Source organism: Thalassophryne amazonica, chromosome 8 (genome assembly GCF_902500255.1).
Source record: "Thalassophryne amazonica chromosome 8, fThaAma1.1, whole genome shotgun sequence".
Taxonomy (NCBI): Eukaryota; Metazoa; Chordata; class Actinopteri; order Batrachoidiformes; family Batrachoididae; genus Thalassophryne; species Thalassophryne amazonica.
The window spans coordinates 61,637,437-61,664,890 of NC_047110.1; the positions used below are offsets into that span (position 1 = coordinate 61,637,437).

The following is a 27,454-nucleotide window of genomic DNA, read 5'->3' on the forward strand; positions in this document are numbered from 1 at the left end:
TGGGGGAAAAAACATTTATTTAAAAACAGCCCAATACCTGAAGTCACATGAAATACTGAAAATTCAAAACTGTGGCTGTGACTAACACCTCACGGTAATGGCTGAGACAGAAAGTGAGAGCTTCTTAAAATGTAGCACAGAGGATACAGCCCTTCATGTAACTGGAGAACAGTAAGATATGATTGTCAACATATTCCAGTGATAAAAGCGAACGTACAACCTAAAACCACTAAAGCACTATACTGCAAAAGAACAACATCGTTCCATGCATGTAATATATTGCATAGCTCATATAGAAGATCGGTTCTGCATGCCCTTAATATCAATGCTGTGCTTTCGCTCTCTCCAAGCTTTAGCTTTTGCCTCGCAAATACTAAATATCCAGTGTGTCGTTGGAGCAAAAACTTCAATGACTGTATTTAAAGTACACAATTTTATGCCTTTCTGGATGTGCTCAAAATGCAGCAATCCAGAGTGAGGAACAATCAAATACAAGTATTACGTCAAACTGATGCCATTTTAGTCCTTAAAAAATGCAAAGGCAAACCATACGATAAATGTGATTGGGTTCTCAAGCACTGTCTTTCACAACATGGAAATTGGCATTGACAGTAAGGAATCCAAGTTTTATGCAGCATTATCCTTACTAACAGATGTGAGGACAGCTGGGCAAGAGGGTCAGAACAGTCATGGATGGCTGCTTTAACAGTGGGAGAGAGGCACCGCGCTGTGGTCAGGACAGGGTGCAGGTCCTGAGCTTCAACACGCCACCCACTTTGGAAAAGTTCCATGTAGCCCTCTTAGATTCGTATGTGGAAAGTACTAGAGCCACAAGAGACAACAAAAAAAATAAACATTAAAACAGCAGCATGACTGTAAACATACTAATTTACATACATGCATGAACATGTAGTAATTGTGTTTGCATAAATACTGGTATACAATACTGGTACTGGCATACAAAAAAGAAAAAACCTAAAGGTGTAAAAACCTCATACACTGTACAAAATAAGCATTCAAAAGGTGTACAATTTATACTCTTTATAAACGCAACTAAAAACTATAAAAGGTCTAAAAAAAAAAGATACTGACTGACGGCTAGATTGATAATGCTCAGCATGTATATTGAAAAACAGGTGTGTTTTGAATGAAAATACTGCACACTGTCTCATGCAAGAAAAACGTGTACTAACAATCATCTGTAAGTGGCTTGTACAAGTGATTCAGCAATTTTATTAATTTTCTGAACTCTATATTTTCCCCAAGTGTAAGTTGCACCTGTTTAAAAAAAAGCCTCTTGAAGAGTAAAAACCCATATACAAGTCACACTGGAGTATAGGTTGCACCTTTTTTCCTGTATTATCAGCTCTTTAATTTAGATTTCTGTGCATTATTGTAGGGATTTTTATTATTGCCAATGATTCTTTTACTATTAGGAGTTTATTTTGTTTAGTGTTTTGTAAATGTAAATAGTCATTATAATTGTTGTTGTGAATAACAAATGTATACCTTTTTTTGGTATATATGCCGCAGGGCCTCCCAAACTTGAGAAAAAAAAAAAAAAAAAAAAAAAAACAACAAAAGAAGGGGAGGTGATGGTCTAGTGGTTAAGGTGCTGGGCTTGAGTCCAGAAGATCATGGGTTCAAATCCCCGCCTGACTGGAAAATCACTAAGGGCCCTTGGGCAAGGCCTTTAATCCCCTATTGCTCCCGGTGTGTAGTGAGCGCCTTGTATGGCAGCACCCTGACATCGGGGTGAATGTGAAGCATTATTGTAAAGCGCTTTGAGCATCTGATACAGATGGAAAAGCGCTATATAAATGCAGTCCATTTACCATTTAAGAAAGAAAAAAGTGACATACTCCTGAAAAGATGGTAAATTTATAGGCTGTTCCAAATTTTAACTCCTTTATCTAAGTATCTAAGATACATCTACTTTTAACATGTGCTCTGATTTCTGGTTCAACCAAACTTCGATGGCCTCACATGAAGCCCCCTCGGAAGCAGAAAAAGTTGCAGATTCTTGACTGGATGCTTGAGGTTGGCTCCAAAACAGAGCACATTCCTATGTTAAACTGTTCAACTTTAGAGCAGAAATAATAATATTTACCGCCTGGTACAAAAAATGGTTTTGGTCTTTACAGATAGTTTCTTCCTACATGACAGCTGTAAGGGGGGTGAATTTGTTTGTCTTAGTTTAAGACACCTTAAGCCATAAAGTTCTGTAAATTTGGGGGTGTGGGCACTTATATGGGCTTCATACCAGCTGTTGCAGGTCTCTATAGAAAAATTTGGCTGACATCACACTAGCCCAACAACAGGCCCGACTATGAATTGGGCCAGATACTGGCCTCCATTTTGGAGTGAGATTTCCCACTCCTAAATTACCAATAGGAGAGCAGAGATCGCACCACATCATTGTGAGGCTGATGCATGGGCTGATGTCAGCGTCTCAGCCGCCAACCAATCACAGGGTAGGAGAGAGAGGGCAGTATCTGGCCTAATTCAGGGCCGGTGTTCTGTCGAGATGAGGTGCATCGTCGAGATGAGATTCCTCTCGTAACTGCATATGTGTGCTCTAAAAAAATTACTTGACGAAGTTCGCTTATTTTGATGGGCAAGTAAATGTATAAATTGTTTATCCGAACGTAGTAATGTATAAAATCTACTCACTATAAAATGATAAGTATTTTTAACCTGGAGTTAGCTTATTTTGACAGGCAAAATCTACATATACATACATTTATGCTCCTAATGTAAAATACAGAAAATGTTTTACTTACTAGGCTATAAATACACTGAATACAATTAAAAAAAAAAAAAAACTTTGACAAAAAAAAAATGCGCATGCACAGTTGCACGTCGAGCGAGTTACATCATCTCCACATGTGCAGTTGCGCGAGGCACCTCAACTCGACGGGTGACGTCTTCAAGTCCGGGGTAGAACGATGTGCGCATGCGCACACATGCGCAGTAGTGCAATGCACCTGATCTCGACGTTCACCTGATCTCGACGGGACAACGGTTGTTGGGCTAACATCACACAGGCTTTGTCCAGTATATATACAGACTATGGGTTTAACATACATCTTTTAACACTGTAATACTAACTTTGAATGTAAACATTTTGTGATTGTAAACTTTAAGTAATCAAATGTTATATTGCACAAGATCTTTAAATTTCAAAATGCTGAAACAAATAAAGAGTTGGATGAATTTTGATGTTTACAACTACAAATACAGTGGGTTAAAAAGTATTTAGTCAGTCCCTGATTGTGCAAGTTCTCCTACTTAGAAAGATTAGAGAGGTCTGTAATTTTCAACATAGGTACACTTCAACTGTGAGAAAAAATTTTCGGGAAATCACATTGTAGGATTTTTAAAGAATTTATTTATAAATTATGGTGGAAAATAAGTATTTGGTCACCCACAAACAAGCAAGATTTTTGGCTCTCACAGACCTGTAACAACTTCTTTAAGAAGCTCTTCTGTCCTCCACCTGTTACCTGTATTAATGGCATCTGTTTGAACTCATTTGTATAAAAGACACCTATCCACAGCCTCAAACAGTCAGACTCCAAACTCAACTATGGCCAAGACCAAAGAGTTGTCAAAGGACACCAGGAAGAAAATTGTAGATGTGCATCAGGCTGGGAAGAGTGAATCTACAACAGTCAAGCAGGTTGGTGTGAATAAATCAATTGTGGGAGCAATTGTAATAAAATGGAAGACATACAAGACCACTGATAATCTTCCTCAATCTGGGGCTCCACGCAAGATGTCATCCCGTGGGGTCAAAATGATCATGAGAACGGTGAACAAAAATCCCAGAACTACACGGAGGGACCTGATGAATGACCTGCAGAGAGCTGGGACCAAAGTAACAAAGGCTACACACGACGCAGAGAGGGACTCAAATCCTGTAGTGCCAGGCGTGTCCCCCTGCTTAAGCCAGTACATGTCCAAACCCGTCTGAAGTTTGCCAGAGAGCATATGGATGATCCAGAAGAGGACTGGGAGAATATCATGTGGTCAGATGAAACCAAAATAGTTTTCAGTAAAAACTCAACTAGTCATGTTTGGAGGAAGACGAATGCTGAGTTGCATTCCAAGAACACCATATCTACTGTGAAGCATGGGGGTGGAAACATCATGCTTTGGGGCTGTTTTTCTGCAAAGGGGACAGGACGACTGATCTGTGTTAAGGGAAGAATGAATGGAGCCATGTATCATGAGATTTTACGCCAAAACATCGTTCCATCAGTGAGAACATTGAAGATGCAACGTGGCTGGGTCTTCCAGCATGATAACGATCCCAAACACACCACTTGGGCAACGAAGGAGTGGCTCCATAAAAAGCATTTCAAGGTCCTGGAGTGGCCTAGCCAATCTCCAGACCTCAACCCCATAGAAACTTTGTGGAGGGAGTTGAAAGTCCGTGTTGCCCAGTGACAGCCCCAACACATCACTGCTCTAGAGGAGATCTGCATGGAGGAATGGGCCAAAATACCAACTACAGTGTGTGCAAACCTGGTGAAGACTTACAGGAAACATTGACCTCTGTCATTGCCAACAAAGATTATGTTACAAAGTATTGAGTTGAACTTTTGTTATTGACCAAATACTTATTTTACACCATAATTTACAAGTATTTTTTTTTTTAAATCCTACAATGTGATTTCCTGGAAATTTTTTTTCTCATTTTGTCTCTCATAATTGAAGTGTACCTATGATGAAAATTACAGACCTCTCTCATCTTTCTAAGTAGGAAAACATGCACAACCAGGGACTGACTGAATACTTTTTTAACCCACTGTAATTCTTTTTAGATCTGTGTATTATTTTAGTGGGTTCAGATACTGCAGAAGTCATATGCACAGAAATTAATAAATGCAGCTGAAGGTCAAGTTGAGGACTCAAAGTAGGTTTTATACCTTAAAAAGTCAGGAGCCCTAGATATCATATTTTCAAAGTCAGCAAAAGAGAGTTTGTTGTCTCCGTCCAAATCTGCCTCTTCAATTGTCTTTTCACACACTAGTTGCACCTCCTCAGTTGTCAGTTCCTCCTTTGTCAGCTTATTTAGAGTCTTCTCCAAATCTTCTTTGCACAGGAAATTATCCACATTGAAATCTGTGGGCAACACAGACCACGGAAAATATGTATTGGCTTTCATGTTGTCCTGTTCTGGAAAAATAAAATGCTTCAGAAACTCATGTTTACCATATATTTTGAAGGCATATATGGCCTTCAATTCTCTAGGAGCCATTTCACTGAGGACTGAGAACATGTCTACAAATTCGTTGAAGCTGAGATTCCCCATTCCATCTTCTGAGAAAGACTCTACTATCCTACTGCGGAACGGGTTTTCCTGTAAATAAACAGACAGCAATTTTCACACATATTACGAGGTCTGTGAGAAAAGTATCCGACCTTTTTATTTTATGCAAAAAATATATGGATTTGATTCATATGTTTTTACGTCACCCAAGCTTGAACCTTCGTGCGCATGCGTGAGTTTTTTCACGCCTGTCGGTTGCGTCATTCGCCTGTGAGCAGGCTTTGAGTGAGCACTGGTCCAACCCCTCTCGTCGTTTTTTCATTGCGAGGAAATGGCGGATTGATTTGGGCTTTGTTCCATCAGAATTTTTTCAGAGACTGTTAGAGACAGGCAGCTGGAAACCATTTGGAAAATTCACATGGCTTTCAGTGAAAATTTTATGGGCTTCACAGAGATTAAGGAGTGTTACTACCGCTTTAAGGACGGCCCACAATGGCGCACGGCGCGCCGCGCTCCAAGCCGCGATCGACGGGCTGAAACGACCATTTCATTTCTAAATGGATGGCTGTATGGATCCGGGACCATCGTGTACAATTTCTCTTGTTATCACAAGAGCTGGACATCAGCCATTTTCCGGCAGAATTCACTTTTAACAGGAGATTTTGTCATGGAAAGCCGCGCGGAGGCTTCGCGCGTCACGACGGATTCGCTGATGGAGCGAGACAAAGAACACCTCCATTTTGGAGTGTCAGAGGACAAGTTGGGACATGCCCAGCTCTCCACAATTTCTCTTATACTCACTCGACTGGTAAGCAACTGAAAGCCGAGATAGGCATGTCCCAACTTGTCCTCTGACACTCCAAAATGGAGGTGTTCTTTGTCTCGCTCCATCAGCGAATCCGTCGTGACGCGCAAAGCCTCCGCGCGGCTTTCCATGACAAAAATCTCTTCTTAAAAGTGAAATCTGCCGGAAAATGGCTGATGTCCAGCTCTTGTGATAACCAGAGAAATTGCACACGATGGTCCCGGATCCATACAGCGATCCGTTTAGAAATGAAATGGTCGTTTCAGCCTGTCGATCGTGGCTCGGAGCGCGGCGCGCCGTGCGCCATTGTGGGCTGTCCTTAAAGCGGTAGTAACACTCCTTAATCTCTGTGAAGCCCATAAAATTTTCACCGCAAGCCATGTGAATATTCCAAATGGTTTCCAGCTGCCTGTCTCTAACAGTTTCTGAAAAAATTCTGATGGAACAAAGCCCAAATCATTCCATCATTTCCTCACAATGAAAAAACGATGAGAGGGGTGGACCAGTGCTCACTCAAAGCCTGCCCACAGGCGAATGACGCAACCCACAGGCGTGAAAAAACTCACGCATGCGCACGAAGGTTCAAACTTGGCTGACGTAAAAACATATGAATCAAATCCATATATTTTTTGCATAAAATAAGAAGGTCAGATACTTTTCTCACAGACCTCGTATTGTCAATGTTAAACATGACCAGTTGTTTCAGATGACTGATAGTGTGAAAACTATCTGATCAGCTGTTTGTACCAATTCCCTTGTATGAAACTGCACATAGTTTTTAGAAACTATTGCAGTGCAATTTAGAATTTTAACAATTTTAACATTCTAAATCACTTATAAAGTCCTGCATCATCTGCCACTTGTTATCTGTGATCATTTAGTCCCTTATCCTACATTCTCATCTACAAGTTGCACATTCTAATCATAAGATGAAAAAAAAACCAATTGGCATATATAACTACCCAAAGGTCTTACCATTGTTAGCAACCTAAATATGCAATAATCAACTTAACATACGTAGCTCATTAATTGCCAGCAAGAATGAATTTATGTTTCTGAAGTATTAAAGGATTGTCTGTACTTAATCACTCACGCCATATGTAGCCCCCATCTTCTACTTGCAATAAATACAAACCGTGCAATCCTGTGACAGCTCTACAGGCGAGGCCCAATTATCCGAAGAGCAAAGAGACACTAGAAGTCTGTGTGCTTAATTACTGGTGGAGACAGATTTCAGTGTATCTAACGTAGGAGAAAATCAGAACTAGATGTTTTATTAATGCAACATGGATCCTGCTATTCGTTACTTTTTGAAAATTTTTTTTTTGAAATGGCAGAGTCTTAAAAACAGCCGAGAGTGTGAATAGCGGGCAGGATGGAGCCTTTCATAAGATCGCAGAATGGGGTGTAGTGAGGTGAGAACAATGAGGATGAGGCTTTAAAATCAATTCCCTCCTCTGAAAGAGAGCACTTATTGATTAGGTGTCAGATCACGTGAACAGAAGGTGTCATAGATGGTTTTAGCATCCTCTTATATTTCCACAATCCATAACAGGAAAATGCAATACTGGTTGAATGTGTTGGAGAAAAACACAACACTGAAAGACAAGAGGCTGCATCACTGTCACACCTCTTTTTTTTTACCTTTAATTCTGGCATGTTGACTATCAAGGCTAAAGGCACTTTACAATCAGGTTCGTTGGTGTAGTCCATCGGTACAAGATGTGGAGCCAATTCATGGTATCTGCTGTGCAACCTAGAATAAAAATTAAAAACAATTTTGGTGTAAATGTGATTCACTTAATACTTTTTGACATGTATTCTGGTATAAAATAAGACATGCATAAAATTCAAGCTGCAAAAAGTCTCCTGTATCAGGTAAGTGTCAGGCTTATTTGTCAATAATATGATCTCCAATAAAATACAAGATTTTAGGTGGATTATTGCTTTTGAGTATTGAAAAGTCCCGACTCTGGTGCCACCCGGTGGAACTATGCCTTTGGCATTACATAACTGAGCCACTGTAGTTTCAACTGCGGACAGAAACACTGAGTGTTTTATGAAGGTCAGGACATGTGGGACCCTATTACACTCTCTGCTGATTGTTATTTTATTTCCATTTCACCGCTGACCTGGAAATGAAGCTCAAACACACACACACACACACACAAAATCTGTTAATGGGACAAATTTGTTACAATAAAAAGGCCAAGGGCAAAATTGATGGCAAAATTCAGAAACTCTTAAACTGTGGTAGTCACATGTTGAACAAAGCAAATAAATATAAAAGAATATACAATTTAATGTATACCTGACCAGTCGTTCTCACAGTTTTGTACAAATAAAACTACCTCTGACCTTAGTGACATGAAATTTGGCATTCCGCAGGGGTCCGTCTTAGGCCCCCTGCTTTTCTCCCTTTATATAGCACCCCTTGGGCACATATTGCGGCGTTTTGGGATTACCGTTCACTGCTATGCTGATAATACTCAGTTATACATGTTGATAACTGCTGGTAATCTAATCCACATAAAATCCTTAGAAGATTGCTGTGCATCAGTGAGAAGTTGGGTGACTAGAAACTTCCTACTTTTAAACTCTGATAAGACTGAAATTATGGTTCTTGGTCCAGTGAGACATCGGCATCAATTTGACCAGTTAACGCTTAGCCTAGGCTCATGTGTCATACTTCACACTGATAAAATGAGGAACCTTGGGGTAATCTTTGATCCTACGTTGTCCTTTAACCTCCATATTAGAGATATTAGGAGGACTGCTTTCTTCCACCTGTGAAATATAGAGAAGATTCGTCCCATCCTGTCTATGGCTGATGTTGAGACCCTGATTCATGCGTTTGTCTCTTCTAGATTGGACTACTGCAATGTTCTATTTTCTGGTTTACCACAGTCCAGCATTCGGGGTCTCCAACTGGTTCAAAATGCTGCTCTCAGACTTTTGACAAAAAGCAGAAAGTGTGACCACATTACACCCATTTTGGCATCTCTTCACTGGCTTCCTGTCCCAGTGAAATCAGATTTTAAGGTTCTGCTACTAGCCTATAAAACTGTTCATGGACTGGCACCTCCCTACCCAGCTGACCTAATTAAACCCTACGTACTAGCCTGGGCTTTGCGTTCTCAAGGTGGACTACTTTGTGTCCCTAGGGTGTTCTGTGGAATGATCTCCCTGTGTCAATAAAACAGTCAGATTCTGTACAGAGTTTCAAGTTCAGACTTAAGACACACTTATTTTCTCTTTTGTATGGTTAGCATACTGGTATAGCATGTTACTACGCTTTCTACCCTTTTAAATTCATTTGATTAAGAAATGGAGCGGGCCACGGCCTCAACTTTATCTAAATTCTGGGTCTTTTAGTGAAGTTTAGGGCTAGTGGCCAGCGATCACCTTAGTAATTCTTCTGTTTTTCTTGTTGCTTAATGCTGACAAATTACACTGTATTTGTTGTCTTTCTGATGCTTGATTCTCCTTTTTTCTTTTCCCTCTGTTTGAGGTGTGGCTCCATCCAGAGATGGGTGTGGTATCTGTTCCTGAATCCGTTCCGGAATCTGTCCTGTGCATCGGCAACATTTCCTGTATATTCATTTTGTGAATTGTTTTGTAATTTGTGTCTGTAGCATGGCCCAAGCAGAGGGTCACCTCTTTGAGTCTGGTCCGCTTGAGGTTTCTTCCTCAGAGGGAGTTTTTCCTTACCAGCTTTGCGCCATTCCTTTTTTTTTTCTTCTTAACTTTACATGACTTTGACACAGGCAAATTTTGTATTCACTCATAGTGAAGATATCACAATATAACAATTTTATTTTAAAATATAGAAAACACTGGACGCCTTGTTTTCATTCAGGACAACAGGCAAAAGTAACTTATTTTCACTGTGCGTGTTCTTAAAAAAAAAAAAATTGTATCTTTAGTTTTTTGTTCTTCCAAAAATGATCCGATCTGAACCGTGGGTTTTGTGATCCATGATACCGCTAGCATGCGGTGTAAAACCAAATCAACATGCAAATCCACACAAGATCCACTGTGGTGACCCCAAGCAAAAAAAAAAGGGGGAAAAAGGGGAGGGAGAAAGAAAGAAAGCAAGCAAGCAATTGGTGAGGGAGCATCTCGTAAAATAATTTTTTTAATCCCTCCTTCCTCTTTATAACACCCACTGCCACCCACAGTGTCTATAATACACTGTCATACTGATGCAGGTGACTGGTGATGATATATGCAGCCAAGCACAATGAACAGGCATTGTGAACTCACTTATGTAAGGTGCATCTGAGTGTCGCACTCTTTAAATAATGACTCACTCTTGACGCATGTCAAGATGCTTGTCTCAGTCCTACGGTACGTTCCCAATAAAATTAAACCCACAAGCTAGCAAAATGGATAAAAAAAAAATACCAACGTTTTTGAAAAGTATCTTTGCGAAGGAGAAAAGGCCCAGCGAGGAGACAGAAGAAGAGCCTATGACTAGGACTTCCAAGAAAAAGAAAGCTGCATTTAACAGACAATACCAGCAGTCCTACTTAAAATATGGATTTAGCCAGACAGGTTATTCCCATGCACCAAGACCGCTCTGCATATGTGGCGACTGGCTCTCTAATGAGCCAATGAAGCCTTCAAAACTGCTTCACCAACCAAGCACCCTGCATTAAAAAACAAGTCATAGCCTAGCCTATGACTTCCAAGAAAAAGAAAGCTGCATTTAACAGACAATACCAGCAGTCCTACTTAAAATATGGATTTAGCCAGACAGGTGATTCCCATGCACCAAGACCGCTCTGCATATGTGGCGACTGGCTCTCTAATGAGCCAATGAAGCCTTCAAAACTGCTTCACCAACCAAGCACCCTGCATTAAAAAACAAGCCTTTGTAGTATTTTGAGAGAAAAAGTGTGAACAAGGACAGAAGCATTTGCTGAATTACCAAAACAAAATTACAGAGTAGACTGGACATAAGCAACACACTTTGGGTGTCATTGTCTCCAATTACACCCAGATGGGACCGTCTCCTTGCAGAGAAACAAGCTCAGGGCTCCAACTGATTCAGCACTGTGGTGAGTATTTTTCATGCAGTTTATTTGTTTTTGTGGTGTATCTTATTTTGAAGGCATGTTTAATGTTACCATAGCTGGCAGAGAATGTTAGAGGGCAGAGAGGATGTTACCGATGTTATGTTGTTGGCGCGATATTATGAGGACACTGCTAAAGACCCCTTCACACACAGTGCGAAGTTTGGTTGAATACGGCGAAACAGTTCGAATTAGTGCACCACAAAACATTGCGCCGACGGGCAGGCGTGCATAATCCCAGTGAGAGGGTCCGTGCACGTGACAGTGTCTTTTGAGCTGGAAGACAGTGCGAGGTGCACCACATAGCACCACTGATGTGGATTAAATAAAAAATAAAACCAGCTGGTACCTGTGGAACCATATTGCGCAGGGGTGGTGGCCAAGTGATTAATGCACTTGGTTTCAGTGCAGAAGGTTCCGGGTTCAAATCCCACCCATGCCACATTTCTCCATGTAATGTGGAGTTGTGTCAGGAAGGGCATCCGGCATAAAAACCTGTGCCAATTCAACATGCAGATCCACCTTGGATTTGCTGTGGTGACTCCGAGTGCATAAACAAGGGAGCAGCCGAAGGGACTTACTTACTTACCTGTGGAACCACATTGCGCCGCTGATGTGGATTAAATAAAAAATAAATACCAACTGGTACCTGTGGAACCACATCGCACCGCTGATGTGGAATAAATAAAAAATAAAAACCAGCTGGTCCCTGTGGAACCACATCACGCCGCTGATGTGGATTAAATAAAAAATAAATACCAGCTGGTACCTGTGGAACCACATCGCCCTACTGATGTGGAATAATAATAATAACAATAAAAACAAAACATACCACCCACGGGATTTGTACCTGCACTTTACTGATTGCCAGCCCAAAGCTTTACCACTGAGCTACCGTCACTGGCCTGTAAATGGTGCGGGGCTAATGCCTGAAATCAACAAAGAGATGGATGTTTTTTTTTTAAAAATAAAAACATACACCATAAAAAACACAGCATTTTACATTGAATCCCTCTTATCAAGCGGGCAATACAAATAAGATCTGTCTGTTCTTCTGTAGATGACCCATGGTCACAGACATACAGTCATGAAATGACATGAATGAGAAGCATTTCGCTCTACTCATGTCCACATCTGCTGGTGTGTGTCCAGCCAGCCCGTGCGCATGTCCTGCCTGACACGCGTGTCTTGTGGATGGCGTGCCAGAACTGACACAGTGTCATATGGAACAGAGCTCACATGGATGATGTGAAAGTCAGATCGCCTGCTGCGTGTTATGATCTGATGGTCCGTTTCAACCTGGGGGTAGCCTGTCAATGGGCTGCAGCAAGGGAGTGCACACACGCTGCAACCCACAGCATATATCGCCACAGCGATATAAGTTTTTATTTATGTCTACGTGATGACAGCAAACAGACACACGCACATCACAGTGGGCAGTTTTTGTCTATGTCTGTTCAAACACAGCACGTGTTGTTCAGCTGGGATGTCCAGAATGACAGATCTCCACAGCCGCTTCAGTGAGCGGCCACACCTTCTGTCAGTTCAGCACACACACACACACCAAAGCCACACTCGTGGGGAACTTAGACAAATTTCACTGCCAGCATGACAGTGATTGTGTAATGTCTTGTGAGAATGGCCACGCATTTTGTAAGTGCCAAACGAGCGGTGTTAGATGTTCGTGCGTGTCAGCTGGAATTTTGGCCGACAGCTGCCACGAGAGGGATTGATGGGTTTGCACAGTGCACACTCTGTCTTTCAGCCGCTGGTGTGCGCAAACAGTTGTAGCAACAGGTGTATGAGGCGTTCGAGGCAGGGATGATTTTACACTTTTTGCACACGATTCCTGCTTCATGCGCACTTCGTGTGCATTTCAACCGAACTTCACACTATGTGTGAAGGGGCCCTAATAAAGCTGCATATTAGTACACAGTGGATTCATGTTTATTATTATATTTAGAAAATACCACAGGTTTTATGTTGTATCATTTAATTTAGTTGTATTTTTCAGCCACACCTTAAAGGCCGGTCTGTGAAAATATTGTCTGACATTAAACTGGTCTGTGGCACAAAAAAGGTTGGAGATCAATGGTCAAAAGCACAAATGCCTTCTTGTGATGGACAATATGAACACTCCGGCTCTGCACCCCCCCACCGACACACACATTTCTGTAAATAATATTATTTAAGAATCAACACAGAATAATTTTAGCATTTTCACCCTTAAAACTGTGCTCAAATTGTACACATTATAGACACTAAAGAAATAATGAGGTAAATTTTGGCATCAGTTTTACTGAATAAGAATGAGGCCACTTGGAAGATGTAGTTAAGGCTTACAAATCTATCACTTAGGGGACAAATGCAGAAAAATTCTTCCAAAAATGAAATGCATATCATTTCGGCATTTCCTTATAATACATATATAATATAGTTTAAGATGCGACACACTGCATGATTTACCAACTTAAAAAATAGTGTTACCCTCTTGTAACATTAATTGTGGATATTCAATAAAAGCAGTAAAGCTCAGGGGGGTTTCAATTTAGAATTTTGTCCTTTCTTTTACCTACTGTAAAAACTGTCTTTTTTTTTATAGTTTTTTTTTTTAAATAGTATCATGTATGACATTATTTGAACACTGACAGCACAAAGAGCAAAGAGGAAATTAAAATAAATTATTAAAATAGTTGTCAACTAATTTAGTCATTGATTAGTTGCTAAATAACTTTGTTTTACCGCAAATGTTTCGTTTCTTCCATATAATCAACTGAGCTTTGCTTTGAATCTTGAACCAATGAAGGAGTGCTTTGAGCTGCTGCTTCGTTGGTTTCATTTGTTTTATTTCGCTTTATCTTAATTTTTCCCCACTAAAACCCTAAAGAGCATATGTCTGTGAGGAATATTTACCTTTTTTATATTAAACTGACCTGTTATGGTCTTCTGAAACAGTTGATAGATGTATTTTATGCTAACGCGTTAGCATGTCTATGGTGTTTTCAATGTTAAAGTTAGCATTACGCTGCTGGCATTTCAGCATGTTTGTGCATGTTTTCTGTATAATAATTCATGACTCAGCATTTGTTGTCGTAAAAGAGTCAAATGTATTACAAATTATAATTTTTTTTAATTTATTTTATTTATATATTAATAATAATGGCAACAATAATAATAGTAATAATAACTAATAATGCTACAATACAATTTTAGAGAAAGAGACATGAGTCACATGTGTCATTGTGAAATGACCACATGGTTTACAAGTTATACAGAGAATGGTGCACATATAATGAGTCAGGCTACAGTTTTTGATTTAGGTTTTATGGTTACTGGTTATGCTAATTGCTCATTTGCAGCAACAAAAATACCTCTTTTTTCACCATATATTTTATAACATTATATGTTTCAATGTTGTTTTATGGCAACTCAGCACTTTCATAAAGCAATGCCATTTGAAATAATTATTTTGTTCTTTATTATAAACATTTGAAGATTTGCTGATTTTCAAGTATTTTAAGTTTTCAAATAATGTTCTGTTGTTAAATAAAGTGATAGAAGGAGAAAAAAATTGTTTCCCTGGCACATTTTTAAAAAAAATTCCCCACTAATCCAATTAATCATGTCAAAACCCCATCAGATTCATCAATTATCCAAATAATCGTTTGTTGCAGCCCTAATATACAGCACTGCATAGGAATTATAAGTCTGTACTTACCGAAGGATTTCCTTGCGAGTGAAAAATGTACAATCCTGCAATCAGAGCAAAATACGTATGAAAATTTGCTTTAAACACACACACACACACAAAATCATGCCAAACAATAATACAACAAAATACGTATTATTACAAGTCATTTAAAAAAAGGATTAACTGCACAATCTCAGTGACAGACATGGGGTAGTCACCAATCTGTAATTAATAATTCATTAATTAATTAATTAATAATTATTACACTTTGTTCATGTAATCTAATGTAATCTGTAATTTCAAAAGAAATAGATAATTATAATTTTATTGTAATGTTTGGAGAAAAAATTGTGACTGTGAGAATTATGTAAAAATTACTCTAAAATAAAATTATCTTAAATAGATCAACAACAAATATATCCAGAAGATTTCCTTTCCAGTCATACTAACAATATGCAAGGAGATTGTGTGACATTTCACTGGTCACACTGAATGGCAGACCAAACTATGTATATCACCCTAATACAACCCCTGGCCAAAATTATGGAATCACTGGCCTCGGAGAATGTTCATTCAGTTGTTTAATTTTGTAGAAAAAAGCAGATCACAGACATGACACAAAACTAAAGTCATTTCAAATGGCAACTTTCTAGCTTTAAGAAACACTATAAGGAAAAAAAATTGTGGCAGTCAGTAACGGTTACTTTTTTAGACCAAGCAGAGGGAAAAAAATATGGAATCACTCAATTCTGAGGAAAAATTATGGAATCATGAAAAACAAAAGAACGCTCCAACACATCACTGGTATTTTGTTGCACCACCTCTGGCTTTTATAACAGCTTGCAGACTCTGAGGCATGGACTTAATGAGTGACAAACAGTACTCTTCATCAATCTGGCTCCAACTTTCTCTGATTGCTGTTACCAGATCAGCTTTGCAGGTTGGAGCCTTGTCATGGACCATTTTCTTCAACTTCCACCAAAGATTTTCAATTGGATTAAGATCCGGACTATCTGCAGGCCATGACATTGACCCTATGTGTCTTTTTGCAAGGAATGTTTTCACAGTTTTTGCTCTATGGCAAGATGCATTATCATCTTGAAAAATTATTCCATCATCCCCAAACATCCTTTCAATTGATGGGATAAGAAAAGTGTCCAAAATATCAACGTAAACTTGTGCATTTGTTGATGAAGTAATGACAGCCATCTCCCCAGTGCCTTTACCTGACATGCAGCCCCATATCATCAATGACTGTGGAAATTTACATGTTCTCTTCAGGCCATCTTTATAAATCTCATTGGAACAGCACCAAACAAAAGTTCCAGCATCATCACCTTGCCCAATGCAGATTCGAGATTCATCACTGAATATGACTTTCATCCAGTCATCCACAGTCCATGATTGCTTTTCCTTAGCCCATTGTAACCTTGTTTTTTTCTGTTTAGGTGTTAATGATGGCTTTCATTTAGCTTTTCTGTATGTAAATCCCATTTCCTTTAGGCGGTTTCTTACAGTTTGACTCCAGACGTTGACTCCAGTTTCCTCCCATTTGTTCCTCATTTGTTTTGTTGTGCATTTTCAACTGGATGGCGGCCAACTATTTGTCCTTAAATATAGCAAAGACTGAGGTCCTTGTTTTTGCCCCTGACGAGTTTGTTCCCACTGTGGTTGGTTCTCTGGCCCCTTTTGTTCACTCAGCAGTGAGGAACTTGGGTGTTACGTTCGATCACTCCCTCAATTTTGACGCGTATGTTACCCGCCTGGCACAGTCTTGTTTTTTCCATTTGCGCAATATTGCCCATCTGCGCAGCATTGTGTCTTGGGCGGAGATGGAGATGATCATTCATGCATTTGTGTCATCACGTTTGGATTACTGTAACTCTATTTTTTAGCCTTAGCAAGTCCTCTTTGGACCGCTTACAAACGGTTCAGAATGCGGCTGCGAGGCTGCTGACGAGGTCATCAAAGAGGTCACATATAACCCCAATCCTCCCCTCCTTGCACTGGCTCCCCATCCTTTTCAGACTCCAATTTAAAATTCTAGTACTGACTTTTAGAGCTCTGCATGGTCAAATGCCATCGTATATCACCGAGCTATTACATCCATATGTGACAAGTAGGTCTCTGAGGTCTTCGGACCTGGGCCTATTGGTTGTGCCTAGGACAAGACTCAAGAACAGGGGAGACTGTGCTTTCGAGGTGGTGGCACCTAAAATGTGGAATGCATTGCCTTTGGACCTACGCTCCGTGGACTCTGTTGAAACATTTAAAGTGAAGCTAAAGACCCTTTTGTATAGGCTGGCTTTTACCTAGTTTTTATGGTTTTATGTTTCTGCTGTTTTTAATTTCTCTGTTCTTATGTGAAGCACTTTGTGATTTCTATCTTGAAAGGTGCTATATAAATAAACCTTACTTACTTACTTACTTATACCTCATGTACAACTTTAATGTGTTTGACTGTTTCACACATTTTTTTCTTATTGCACATTTTATTTTACTTGCACATTTTTTTTTACTGTGAATTATTCAGTGTTTAGTGTATATTTATACATGCCATATAGAGAGACAGCAGCTCAAACCTAAGTCAGATTCCTTGTATTCTGTGAATACTTGGAGAATAAAGGCGATTCTGATTCTGATACCTAGCAGCCCATAACAAGCCCTGTCTGATCACGAGAACAAAACGCTGCTGTTAATGCTGCTTTCTCTTCAGCAATGATGAGTGTCATCACCTGCCACTTACAATTGCAATGCTGAACCAAGGAAACATGATCTCGTATTGTGTATAGCTGTCCACACAAAGACATGCATGTGTTGACTCACACGCTATCCAATATTGTGATGGGAGCTACCAGGGTTTACATCTCTCTTGTGTCTGTACAATCTGGCCCGCTCAACTGAGTGTGAGAAACAGAGCGAGGCCTCCAGCGCTCTACAGACTATATATGCTTAAACAAAAGAGATTCTGGGATGGTTTATCATATTCATGCCAACTGCCAATAGCAACTAAGATGGATAATACTGCATAAAAACCTCTATACATAAAATTAAGTATTGTTTAGATTTTGATGGTTTTTCATCAGCAAATGTGTCAACTTGAGTCAAGGAAATATTTTATAATAATGTGAAAAAGACTTGTTGGTTCTAAGCACTGTTCTACTCCACAATAACTGCACCGGTGCACTAATCCTAAATCTCCTTTTCGAAATATTCAAGCTCGTATCTGAAACATTCTCACTGCAGAAACTAGTGATTATTTACACATTAATTAATAAAAAAAATAGCACTTGTAATTACATAATTTTTAGGCTTTCTTATTTAATCTCTATTGCTTAAAAGTAAACATGTCAGCTTTCAGTAAAATATACAAGGTGCATTCAAAAAGTATATGACTTTACTTGATGGAAACAAATGAAGTGTGCGAGTTGTCATTTTGTCGGGAGGTGTAGGGAACCTTCTTGCAGATGCGTGAATTTTCTTAACTGCAGAGCACATCAGGCGTGAGCAGTCAGCCTTCAATGGAACACATGCACTGAGCAGCCATCAGATTCTCATTTGTCATAACACAACGGAACAACTTGAGCAAAATAAAAATGAATTGTCACAAAACTTGAAAATGTTTGAATGTCATTTACATGCCTAATATCTATATATTAAAAGCGTGCATGCGTGCCTGAGTTTATTTATAAGTTCATTGTATGTACATAACATAATTGTAAATATGTTAAAAATATGTGGAATGTCTCAAACCTAAACCAACTTCCAGGCATCTTAGATATGCTACTCTGGAAGCACCACTAAATCCAAACAGTCCAACTGTCAACCCCACTGAGGTCCTTACTCTGGGTCTCGTTAACATAAGATCACTGTCCTCAAAATCATTGTTGATTAATGATCTAATTATGGATAATCCCTTAGATATGATTGGGTTATGGAAAACCTGGCTTAAACCTATAGCTGTCCTCCCTTTAAATGGAGGCCTGCCCACCGGCATACACATTTAGTCATGTCCCTCATGGTACGAAGCAAGGCGGGGGTGTTGCTCTTATTTATAAATTTAGGTTTAGCTTATATATACACACACTGTCTTTAAAATATTTGTTTGTTTGTTTTTTACTTTCCATGTTTGATCCCTCTGAAATTAAATGTCGTGAGAGTCACCGGGTATGTGCAAGATGTAAAATTTCCTAAAATTATTTTTCATAATTTTCTATTTATTATGTCAGTTTACATCATCTGGTGTCATACCTGATCACCATCACCATTTGATTTTTTGATCAAGATAATTAACAAGATTTTATTATATATATATATATATATATATATATATATATATATATATATATATATATATATGTATAACCAACCAGTCCCAGCAGAAGACTGCCCCTCCCTGAGCCTGGTTCTGCTGGAGGTTTCTTCCTGTTAAAAGGGAGTTTTTCCTTCCCACTGTAGCCAAGTGCTTGCTCACAGGGGGTCGTTTTGACCGTTGGGGTTTTACGTAATTATTGTATGGCCTTGCCTTACAATATAAAGCACCTTGGGGCAACTGTTTGTTGTGATTTGGCGCTATATAAAAAAAGAATTGATTGATTGATTTATATATATATATATATATATATATATATATATATATATATATATATATATATATAAATAAAGGAGCACACAGGCTATTAAAGATTAGAAGGAGTAACCAGAGGAGTTCTTGAGATCTACTGTCTCCCAAGAGTAGAGTTTCACAGCATCCTGTCATGCAGGCTTGACATCAATTATTAAGTCACACCTAATCACCTGAAAAACATGTGCCAACAAAGAAGTGTATCTTAACAGGATAACCCAGGCTATTGTTACAGGGAACAAAAGGACGTTCTTCTCACATGTAGGCATCAAGAACACAACATCCTCAAGTTTGAATCGAAACCTTCTGCTGTACTCTGCTTTTTAAATACAAGAACACAAGTATCATCAGTCCACTCAACTAACCCCCCCACCACCCCCCAAAAAACCAAGAGGTCTGAATCATTTTATCAACCTGCAGATCATAAAACTGCAGATAAATAAAACAAAGTCTGCTGTAAGTGTAGCAATAAAGTCAGTTTCAGAAACTATTTCAGTTTCAAAATATTACAGAACTTTCTACAATAGTCTGTTACTTTCCACATCTTTCGAAAACCTTCTACTGCATTCTGTATTATTCCATTCAATTTTTTTTGTACAACATTCATCATGTTTCAATGACATTCCACATAAATATCTACAAGAAAACAGGAAACAAAAACATTTACAATGTAAACAATAAGAGGCAATAATTCACAATTAAATGTTCCAAACGGATCCAAATGTGAACAAAAGTGTCATAACTTCACTCAATTACAAACCAGAGGTTTAGAACCTGTATCCACTTTGACAATGACGCAAAAACCGTGGATAAATGGGCTAACAGAGACAGCAATTGAGGCTAGACTATGGTGTTCTGGCACTTATGGTTGCAAACACAAAGTTTGACCACATACCAATTCCTCTTACAGCAATTCCAGTTGACGGACTTATGAGGTAAGATGCATTATGACTGATTGAAGGAGCTGCTTTTATCATCAAACAATACAATCAGACATGTCCTAAAACCAACGAGAACCCAGTCCTCTGACCCCAACGTTAACGTCTATTGTAACCAGAACTAAAATGCATAAAGGTAAACAGCTACCTACACAGTTCTGAACTTTATAGACCATTAAAATTAAAGTATTCACATTTTTAGATGCAATTTAAGTCTTGTTTAGGATTATTTTTGTAAAGTAGAGAAGCTTGAATCTTCGACTGGACTGGTCTGACTTCTGTCTTAGTCAGACCACCAGAGTAAGAATTTTAGCTGAGGAAGCTTCTGCGATTTAAAGCGAAACGTCCTCACGTCAAGCAACCCAGTCCAGTCGAAGATTCAAGCTTCTCTACTATGGAAACCACCTGGACAACTGAGAGCCTACACAGAAACATTATTTTTGTAAATTAATTTCTTCTGGCTTCTCCAATTTTACACATTGTCAACACAGCAGATCCAGTATGAATTCACATGTCGATTTGGCACAGGTTCTACACTTGATGCTCTTCCTGACCCAGATCCAGGTATACATTGAGACTGGAGTGTTGGTGGCCTTGAGCCAGAGCCCTTCTCTTTGGAAAGCAAACATGCTTCCCAACTTATCCCATGCGTGCACAACGTACTGTCCTATGACAATTTTTTGAAAACAAACAGCTAGTTTTTAAAAAAATATATTTTATGCATATGTACATATATATATTACTTTTTTCCTGTTTTGTTGTCTGAATGCACCATTAGGAGGGCTGTTAATTCAATTTTGTTGTCCTCTGTGCAATGACAATAAAGGAGTTTTGATTCTAATTTTACATTTACTCCAATCAAGAAGGTATAATTCCTTGCACCTCATTAGTTTGTTTTTAACAAGACAGCACATACAAACACCTGTTCCATACAGTATGTGAACCCAGACAAACTCACACTATTTTGCACTGATGAAACTGACAAACATTTCTGGAAGGGTACTGTGCACTTCCGGTGACAGAACAATCCTCTATACCTAATGCCTCAGGGTCTAATTTTTCTGAAATGTATAACACATTTGATAATTCTAACAATATTTCAGCTTCTGGACTACAGCTATGCACACTTACAGATGTTTGGTGGAGTAGCAGAATTCCAATATGGTCAGGTCTGGATTGAAAATATTTTACATTTGGATACAGTGTGAAACATTTATAGATTTGAATTTAATTTGCACATGTAGGGCTTTGGGCTACAAAGAACTGATCAGATTTTCAGCCAGATGTAGATGCAGGATTTTTCTTTTCGAAGTGGCTAAGGATACGTACATCTGTATCTTCTGCAGGACTGCTAAAGGTACGGACCGAGGAGAATTACAGCCAAGAGATTTCACCTAACCCTGACCGCCTGCATATCATGGGTGCGATAACATTCGATAATCTTGTCTTATCGCGCGAAAAATTCAAAATATGTCAATATGGGGCTCTGCATCTAAACCAAATATTTACAACGTTTGATGAATTAAAAGAAGCTATCCAAAAGTACGCAAAAGATAATCTTGTGAACTTATACATCAGGGATTCAAGGACCCTAGAGGCGTACGGCAATTGGTCGGTAAGACATGAAGTCACCAGGGAATACCCTCTGTATCTTCAGAACTGTCTCTGTAGATACGGGTCCGTACCCGTAGCCATGGCCTTTTGTTTTTTCTACACAATATTTCACAATGATTTGGCCTATGGGAGAAACAGTAGCCACAATTTCACTTCAACTTGAACTTTGAAAGAGGTGTGCGCTAATGCACACATTTATGGGTCTCTTTGCTTGGGCAGTAATGTTGCCAATATGCTGGTAAATTTATCAAACCCTTTAGTTCATTTAGATATCTCTGTGTTAGCCGCTACTAGCTGCTTATGCTAGCTGTGGCTTATGCTAAGATGCGGCTAACAATTCATTCCATTTCTACATATGTCATGATAACAAAAGGGGACAGTTACTCCTCTAAAATCTATATTTTATTAGTTCAAACCATTAAATTATGTATGTGGGCTAAGTAGGGCTGCTGCTATCGATTATTTTAGTAATCGAGTATTCTATCGATTATTCTGGCGATTAATCGAGTAATCGGATAAAAAGTACTTTTGTGTTTTTAAACAACATTGATAGTCCAGGGCTCTCTTTAAGCAATGGCACAATGTCACTGCGCCAGAGTGTTGGCATTTTGCTGAAATGGCGATGGGATGTGGCTTTCTGTTTTGTTTTCTCCAACTTGTAAAATGTAACCATTTTTAAGTTTGTTTTTTTTTTTTTTAATTAAGGTTGATGTACTGGGTCCCTGTGTGATTTTTTTCCCCCTTTCTCTGCAATTCAGCAGATGCATTTCAGCTGGAGGTTGAACATGCAGCCTCGCAGTGTTTTTTTTTTATTATTATTTTATTTAAGTCACCGTGTGTGTGAAGTGTTGTGTGTTGTCCAAAAAAGCAAAAAATTAAAAAGTCAAACAATGTGAGTCATCAAAGAGTGGACTTCTGCTGTTTGTCAATGTAGCCGGGGCCACAGCTGACTCGCCCGGTCTGAGAGCCCCTCACACCGTGCAGAGAGCAGCCAGCCACCGTCCCTCCCCACGCAGAGCAGACCGTGTGGTTTTTAAAACTAGACAAACACACTGCTTCGCTTTAAATGCACAGTAAGTCTATTTCAGATGATCGGCGTGGACCATCTATCTCTTAAAAGCCTTTATTTTACTCTGTGTCACGCTGGAAAGCGGTAGCTATCGTTGCTAATTTCATTAGCTGTTATGCTCCAGTCTTCTTCTGTTTTTTTTTTTTCCTGTGGACGTTGCAGCGCCACACACAGGCCTGGCATATGTACTACAAAGTTAAACGAAGCTTCGAGGCACAGAATTTTCCTCAACATTTTTTGTAATCGAATTATTCGAGTTACTCGACTAATCGTTTGAGCCCTAGGGCTAAGTAAAAATATTTTATTTCTGAGAATATACATGTGTTTGCGTTAAAGGTGTGCCCACTTTAAATGATGACATCTCAGATGGGACCAAGAAAGATCAATTTTGAGCACAATTATGCACTGTCCAATTTTAACTGGAATCACTAAATGTTTTATTCTATCCAGAAAATGTATGGCCCAATTTAAAACAAAAACACATGTATTTTATATATACGAGGTCTGTTAGAAAAGTATCCGACCTTTTTATTTTTTTCAAAAACCATATGGATTTGAATCACGTGTGATTGCATCAGCCAAGCTTGAACCTTCATGCGCATGCGTGAGTTTTTTCACACCTGTCGGTTGCGTCATTCGCCTGTGAGCAGGCTTTGTGTGAGCAGTGGTCCACCCCTCTCGTCGTATTTTTATTGCGAATAAATGTCTGAACAATTTGGAGCTTTGCTGCATCAATTTTTTCCAGAAACTGTGAGAGACCTCCAGGTGGTAACCATTCGGAAAATTCAAATGGCTTTGAGGGACGATTTTATGGGGATTACACAGATTAAGGAGTTCTCCAGCCAGTTTAAAGACCGCCCACAGCTGCTGAGAGCGCGCCGCGCTCTGAGCGCGCCGATCGACAGGCTGAAACAACCAGATGATTTCCAACGTGAAGGCTTTGTTGATCCGGGATGTCGTCTGACTTACACAAAGATGGCAGGAGACGTGGACATCAGTACTTTTTCGGCACATTCCACTGTTACAGGAGTTTTTCATGGAAAGAAAAGCGGACGGATGCACCACAGAGCCGTTCATGGCGCGGCACAAAACTACCTCCGTGTTGGTCTCACAGGACGTCTTTGAGATGGCTTTCAGACGGCTGTCGGTGGTTTTTCAGTCATGTGACTAACCGAGAAATTGTGGATGAGCCTGGACATGCCAGAACATGTCCTGTGAGGCTTCATCACAGCGTTGCTTAGCGCCATGTGGCTCCGTCCCGACGCGCGGAATTCCTCCGCTCCTCTTTCCATGACAAAAACTCCTGTAACAGTGGAATGTGCTGTTCATTTCCAAACTGGACGCTGTGTTTTATCCGGGACGTCCTCTGACTAGCACAGGAATTGCGGAAGATGTGGACATTAGCTCTTTTTCGGCACATTGAGACAGACGTGCGTAGGAATTCCGCGCGTCGCGGTGGAGCCACACGGCGCAAAGCAACGCCGTGATGAAGCCTCACAGGACATGTTCTGGCATGTCCAGGCTCATCCACAATTTCTCGGTTAGTCACACGACTGAAAACCCACCGACAGCCGTCTCAAAGCCGTCCTGTGAGACCAACACGGAGGTAGTTTTGTGCCGCGCCATGAGCGGCACGGTGGCGCATCCATCTGCTTTTCTTTCCATGAAAAAAACTCCTGTAACAGTGGAATGTGCCGAAAAAGTACTGATGTCCACGTCTCCTGCCATTTTTGTGTAAGTCAGACAACATCCCAGATCAACAAAGCCTTCACGTTGGAAATCATCTGGTTGTTTCAGCCTGTCGATCGGCGCTCGGAGCACGGCGCGCTCTCAGCAGCTGTGGGCGGTCTTTGAACCGGCTGGAGCACTCCTTAATCTGTATAATCCCCATAAAATCGTCCCTGAAAGCCATTTGAATTTTCCGAATGGTTACCACCTGGAGGTCTCTCACAGTTTCTGGAAAAAATTGATGCAGCAAAGCTCCAAATCGTTCAGACATTTATTCGCAATAAAAATCCAACGAGAGGGGTGGACCAGTGCTCACCCAAAGCCTGCTCACAGGCGAATGACGCAACCGACAGGCGTGAAAAAACTCACGCATGCGCACGAAGGTTCAAGCTTGGCTGATGCAATGACACGTGATTCAAATCCATATGGTTTTTGAAAAAAATAAAAAGGTCAGATACTTTTCTAACAGACCTCGTATGTGTGTGTATATATATATATATATATATATATATATAAATAAAATACAAATAATGGATGGTAAGGAGTCCAAAAGTTATACTGGGCGAGGTGTAGCCGAGTCCAATATAACTTTTCTGAATCCAATATTTCTCTATGTTGGACGACTTGCCATCCATCAATTATGTTCTCCACCCCCCCTCCCAAATTAAGCAAACAACAAAGAGTCAAGTAAATTAGATCAATTTATTTTTTTGTGAACAGCATATGATTGATTCAGATGCGATGAATGCTTCTAAAGCGTCAGTAGTGTGCTTGTCTACCTTCTTAGTGTTTTTGTCATCCTTGGAGTTCAATATTTCCACCAGTTCCTCCTCTGTGAACTCAGCAAACCTCGCTGGCAGACGATTTTCTGCTGTTGTTGACATGTTTGTTGTCATTTTTTCAATCCGCATCTGTCAGCTAGTTCCTGACCTTTGTATGCCGCGCTCTGATTGGCTAGCTGTTGACAATAAGCTCTAACACTATTGGTCAGTGGGAACCGATCCAATATAACTTTTGGTCCTAGCCTTTTTGGATCCTTTTGGATCCAACATAACTTTCTGACGCCAAGCATGCCAAAATACAGGTAAATGATGGACAGAAAGGCTAAGCTGTGATTGGCTATTGCAATATGAGTGGGAAAAAAAAAAAAATATATATATATATATATATATATATAAATGCATAATTTAGTCATAGTGCAGATGTATATTTAATTTAGTTTTTATGTTTATTTTATATATTTACTTTTTGATTTCTACTTTTTTTTTTAAAGATTATCACTGACATGATGAAGAATATGAAGTCTGACATCCTATCCTCCTACCTGGTAGGCGTCCAGCTGTTCGTCGGTAAAAATGGTTTGTTTATTCCCCATCTTAATCGAGTAAATGTTCGCTCGCACACATTCACCGTGAACGTTGACGTTGAACGAAGGCTTTTCTCTGTTAAAGACATTTATGGGTCCGCAGTCAAAGTGTCCGCGGTGAATGAGTCGCCGTTTGACGCTGTCAGAAAACGTCTCGAGCGTGTTGGGAGCAGATACCCGCCATGTCTCTACAACGTCGACCAAAGATCAAAAAACACTGACAGGACGCGAGCTCCGGGCCGCTGACGGTCGACTGACCGCAACCTGCACTGTTTCTCCTCAGCTGCTGCTCACCGCAGTCAGCTTGGGCTGGAAAAAAGGGTGTGATCAGGCGAGGTTCTCAACGTTGGGGTAGCGACCCCTTGTGGGGGTCACCTGATATACAAATCAAAGATCCAGATCCATTTCCTTCACCTACCCCTACCCCAGCTACGAACCCTAAACCCTACCACTTGAAACAGAGTGGCAAAGAGTAGGGGTGAAAGTATTCACCTAACAAATGAGACACCACTACAATACCGTTAATATACATGATCACAGGTCGTGCAAAAAAAAAAATAAAGCAAAACTGCAGGACTGTCATACAAATCAGCAATAATGATGTAACGTTAATAACAGCAAATTTAATGATTTAAAAAAGTTTTCTATGAAGTGAAAATAATGGCCGTAAGTAGATGAGATGAGTACCATGTTATTTATTAATGCCCAAAAATTTATGCAGTGGCAGCTGAGGGGGTCCTGGGGTAAAAGTTGGAGGAGCACCACAAAATATCAGAGAAATGAACAATATATAGTAAACTGCTTTATAAATACCAAGGTATATGTTTTAGTCACCCTTACTCCTCTAAAATGTGGTACTAATGCACACACACACATCACAGAATGATTGCAAGTTCAGTAAACTTGCACATAGGTATACAAACTGAATTCATTGAAATGTTGCTCAAGACAATGCATGGAATCAACCTTACACAAATCGTCTATATCAAAGATTTATGGCCAATTTAACACAGAGGTTTTGGCCGAACAACGATATACAGCTTCTGTGTATTCTGTGTTAAGGCCGACGTGCTTGATGAATTCCTGCGCAAAAAGTAGTTCCCAGATAATTGTGATATATTCCTGTGAGATAATAAGTATATCTCATCTAAATCAATTCTAAAATTTACCAGTAATAAAATTATAAAGATAAGTGAAGTTTTAAGAGTGACTGTAATAAATATTTATTACAGCCACTGGCGTCTAACCTAAATTTTTGGAGTA

General features: G+C 39.7%; 1 protein-coding gene across 1 annotated transcript; it reads right to left on the reverse strand.

The window, feature by feature from the left end:
• Positions 1-26,472, reverse strand: cib2 (calcium and integrin binding family member 2). Its single transcript, XM_034176452.1, has 6 exons — positions 26,150-26,472; positions 14,880-14,914; positions 7,728-7,839; positions 5,221-5,368; positions 4,935-5,130; positions 1-822 (listed from the first exon to the last, which is right to left on the reverse strand). Exons 1-6 carry the CDS (start codon positions 26,198-26,200, stop codon positions 801-803), a joined length of 564 nt encoding a protein of 187 aa, XP_034032343.1. The 5' UTR covers positions 26,201-26,472; the 3' UTR covers positions 1-800.
• Between the last annotated feature and the right edge of the window lie 982 nt (positions 26,473-27,454).

Bases quoted from the DNA above. Each gene is read 5' to 3' on its own strand.
- cib2 (XM_034176452.1), bottom strand. From the start codon at position 26,200: ATGGGGAATAAACAAACCATTTTTACCGACGAACAGCTGGACGCCTAC. The intron at 14,915-26,149 runs GTAGGAGGATAG...CTCTGATTGCAG, and splicing joins AACAGCTGGACGCCTACCAG to GATTGTACATTTTTCACTCG. The intron at 7,840-14,879 runs GTAAGTACAGAC...TTTTTATTCTAG, and splicing joins ACTCGCAAGGAAATCCTTCG to GTTGCACAGCAGATACCATG.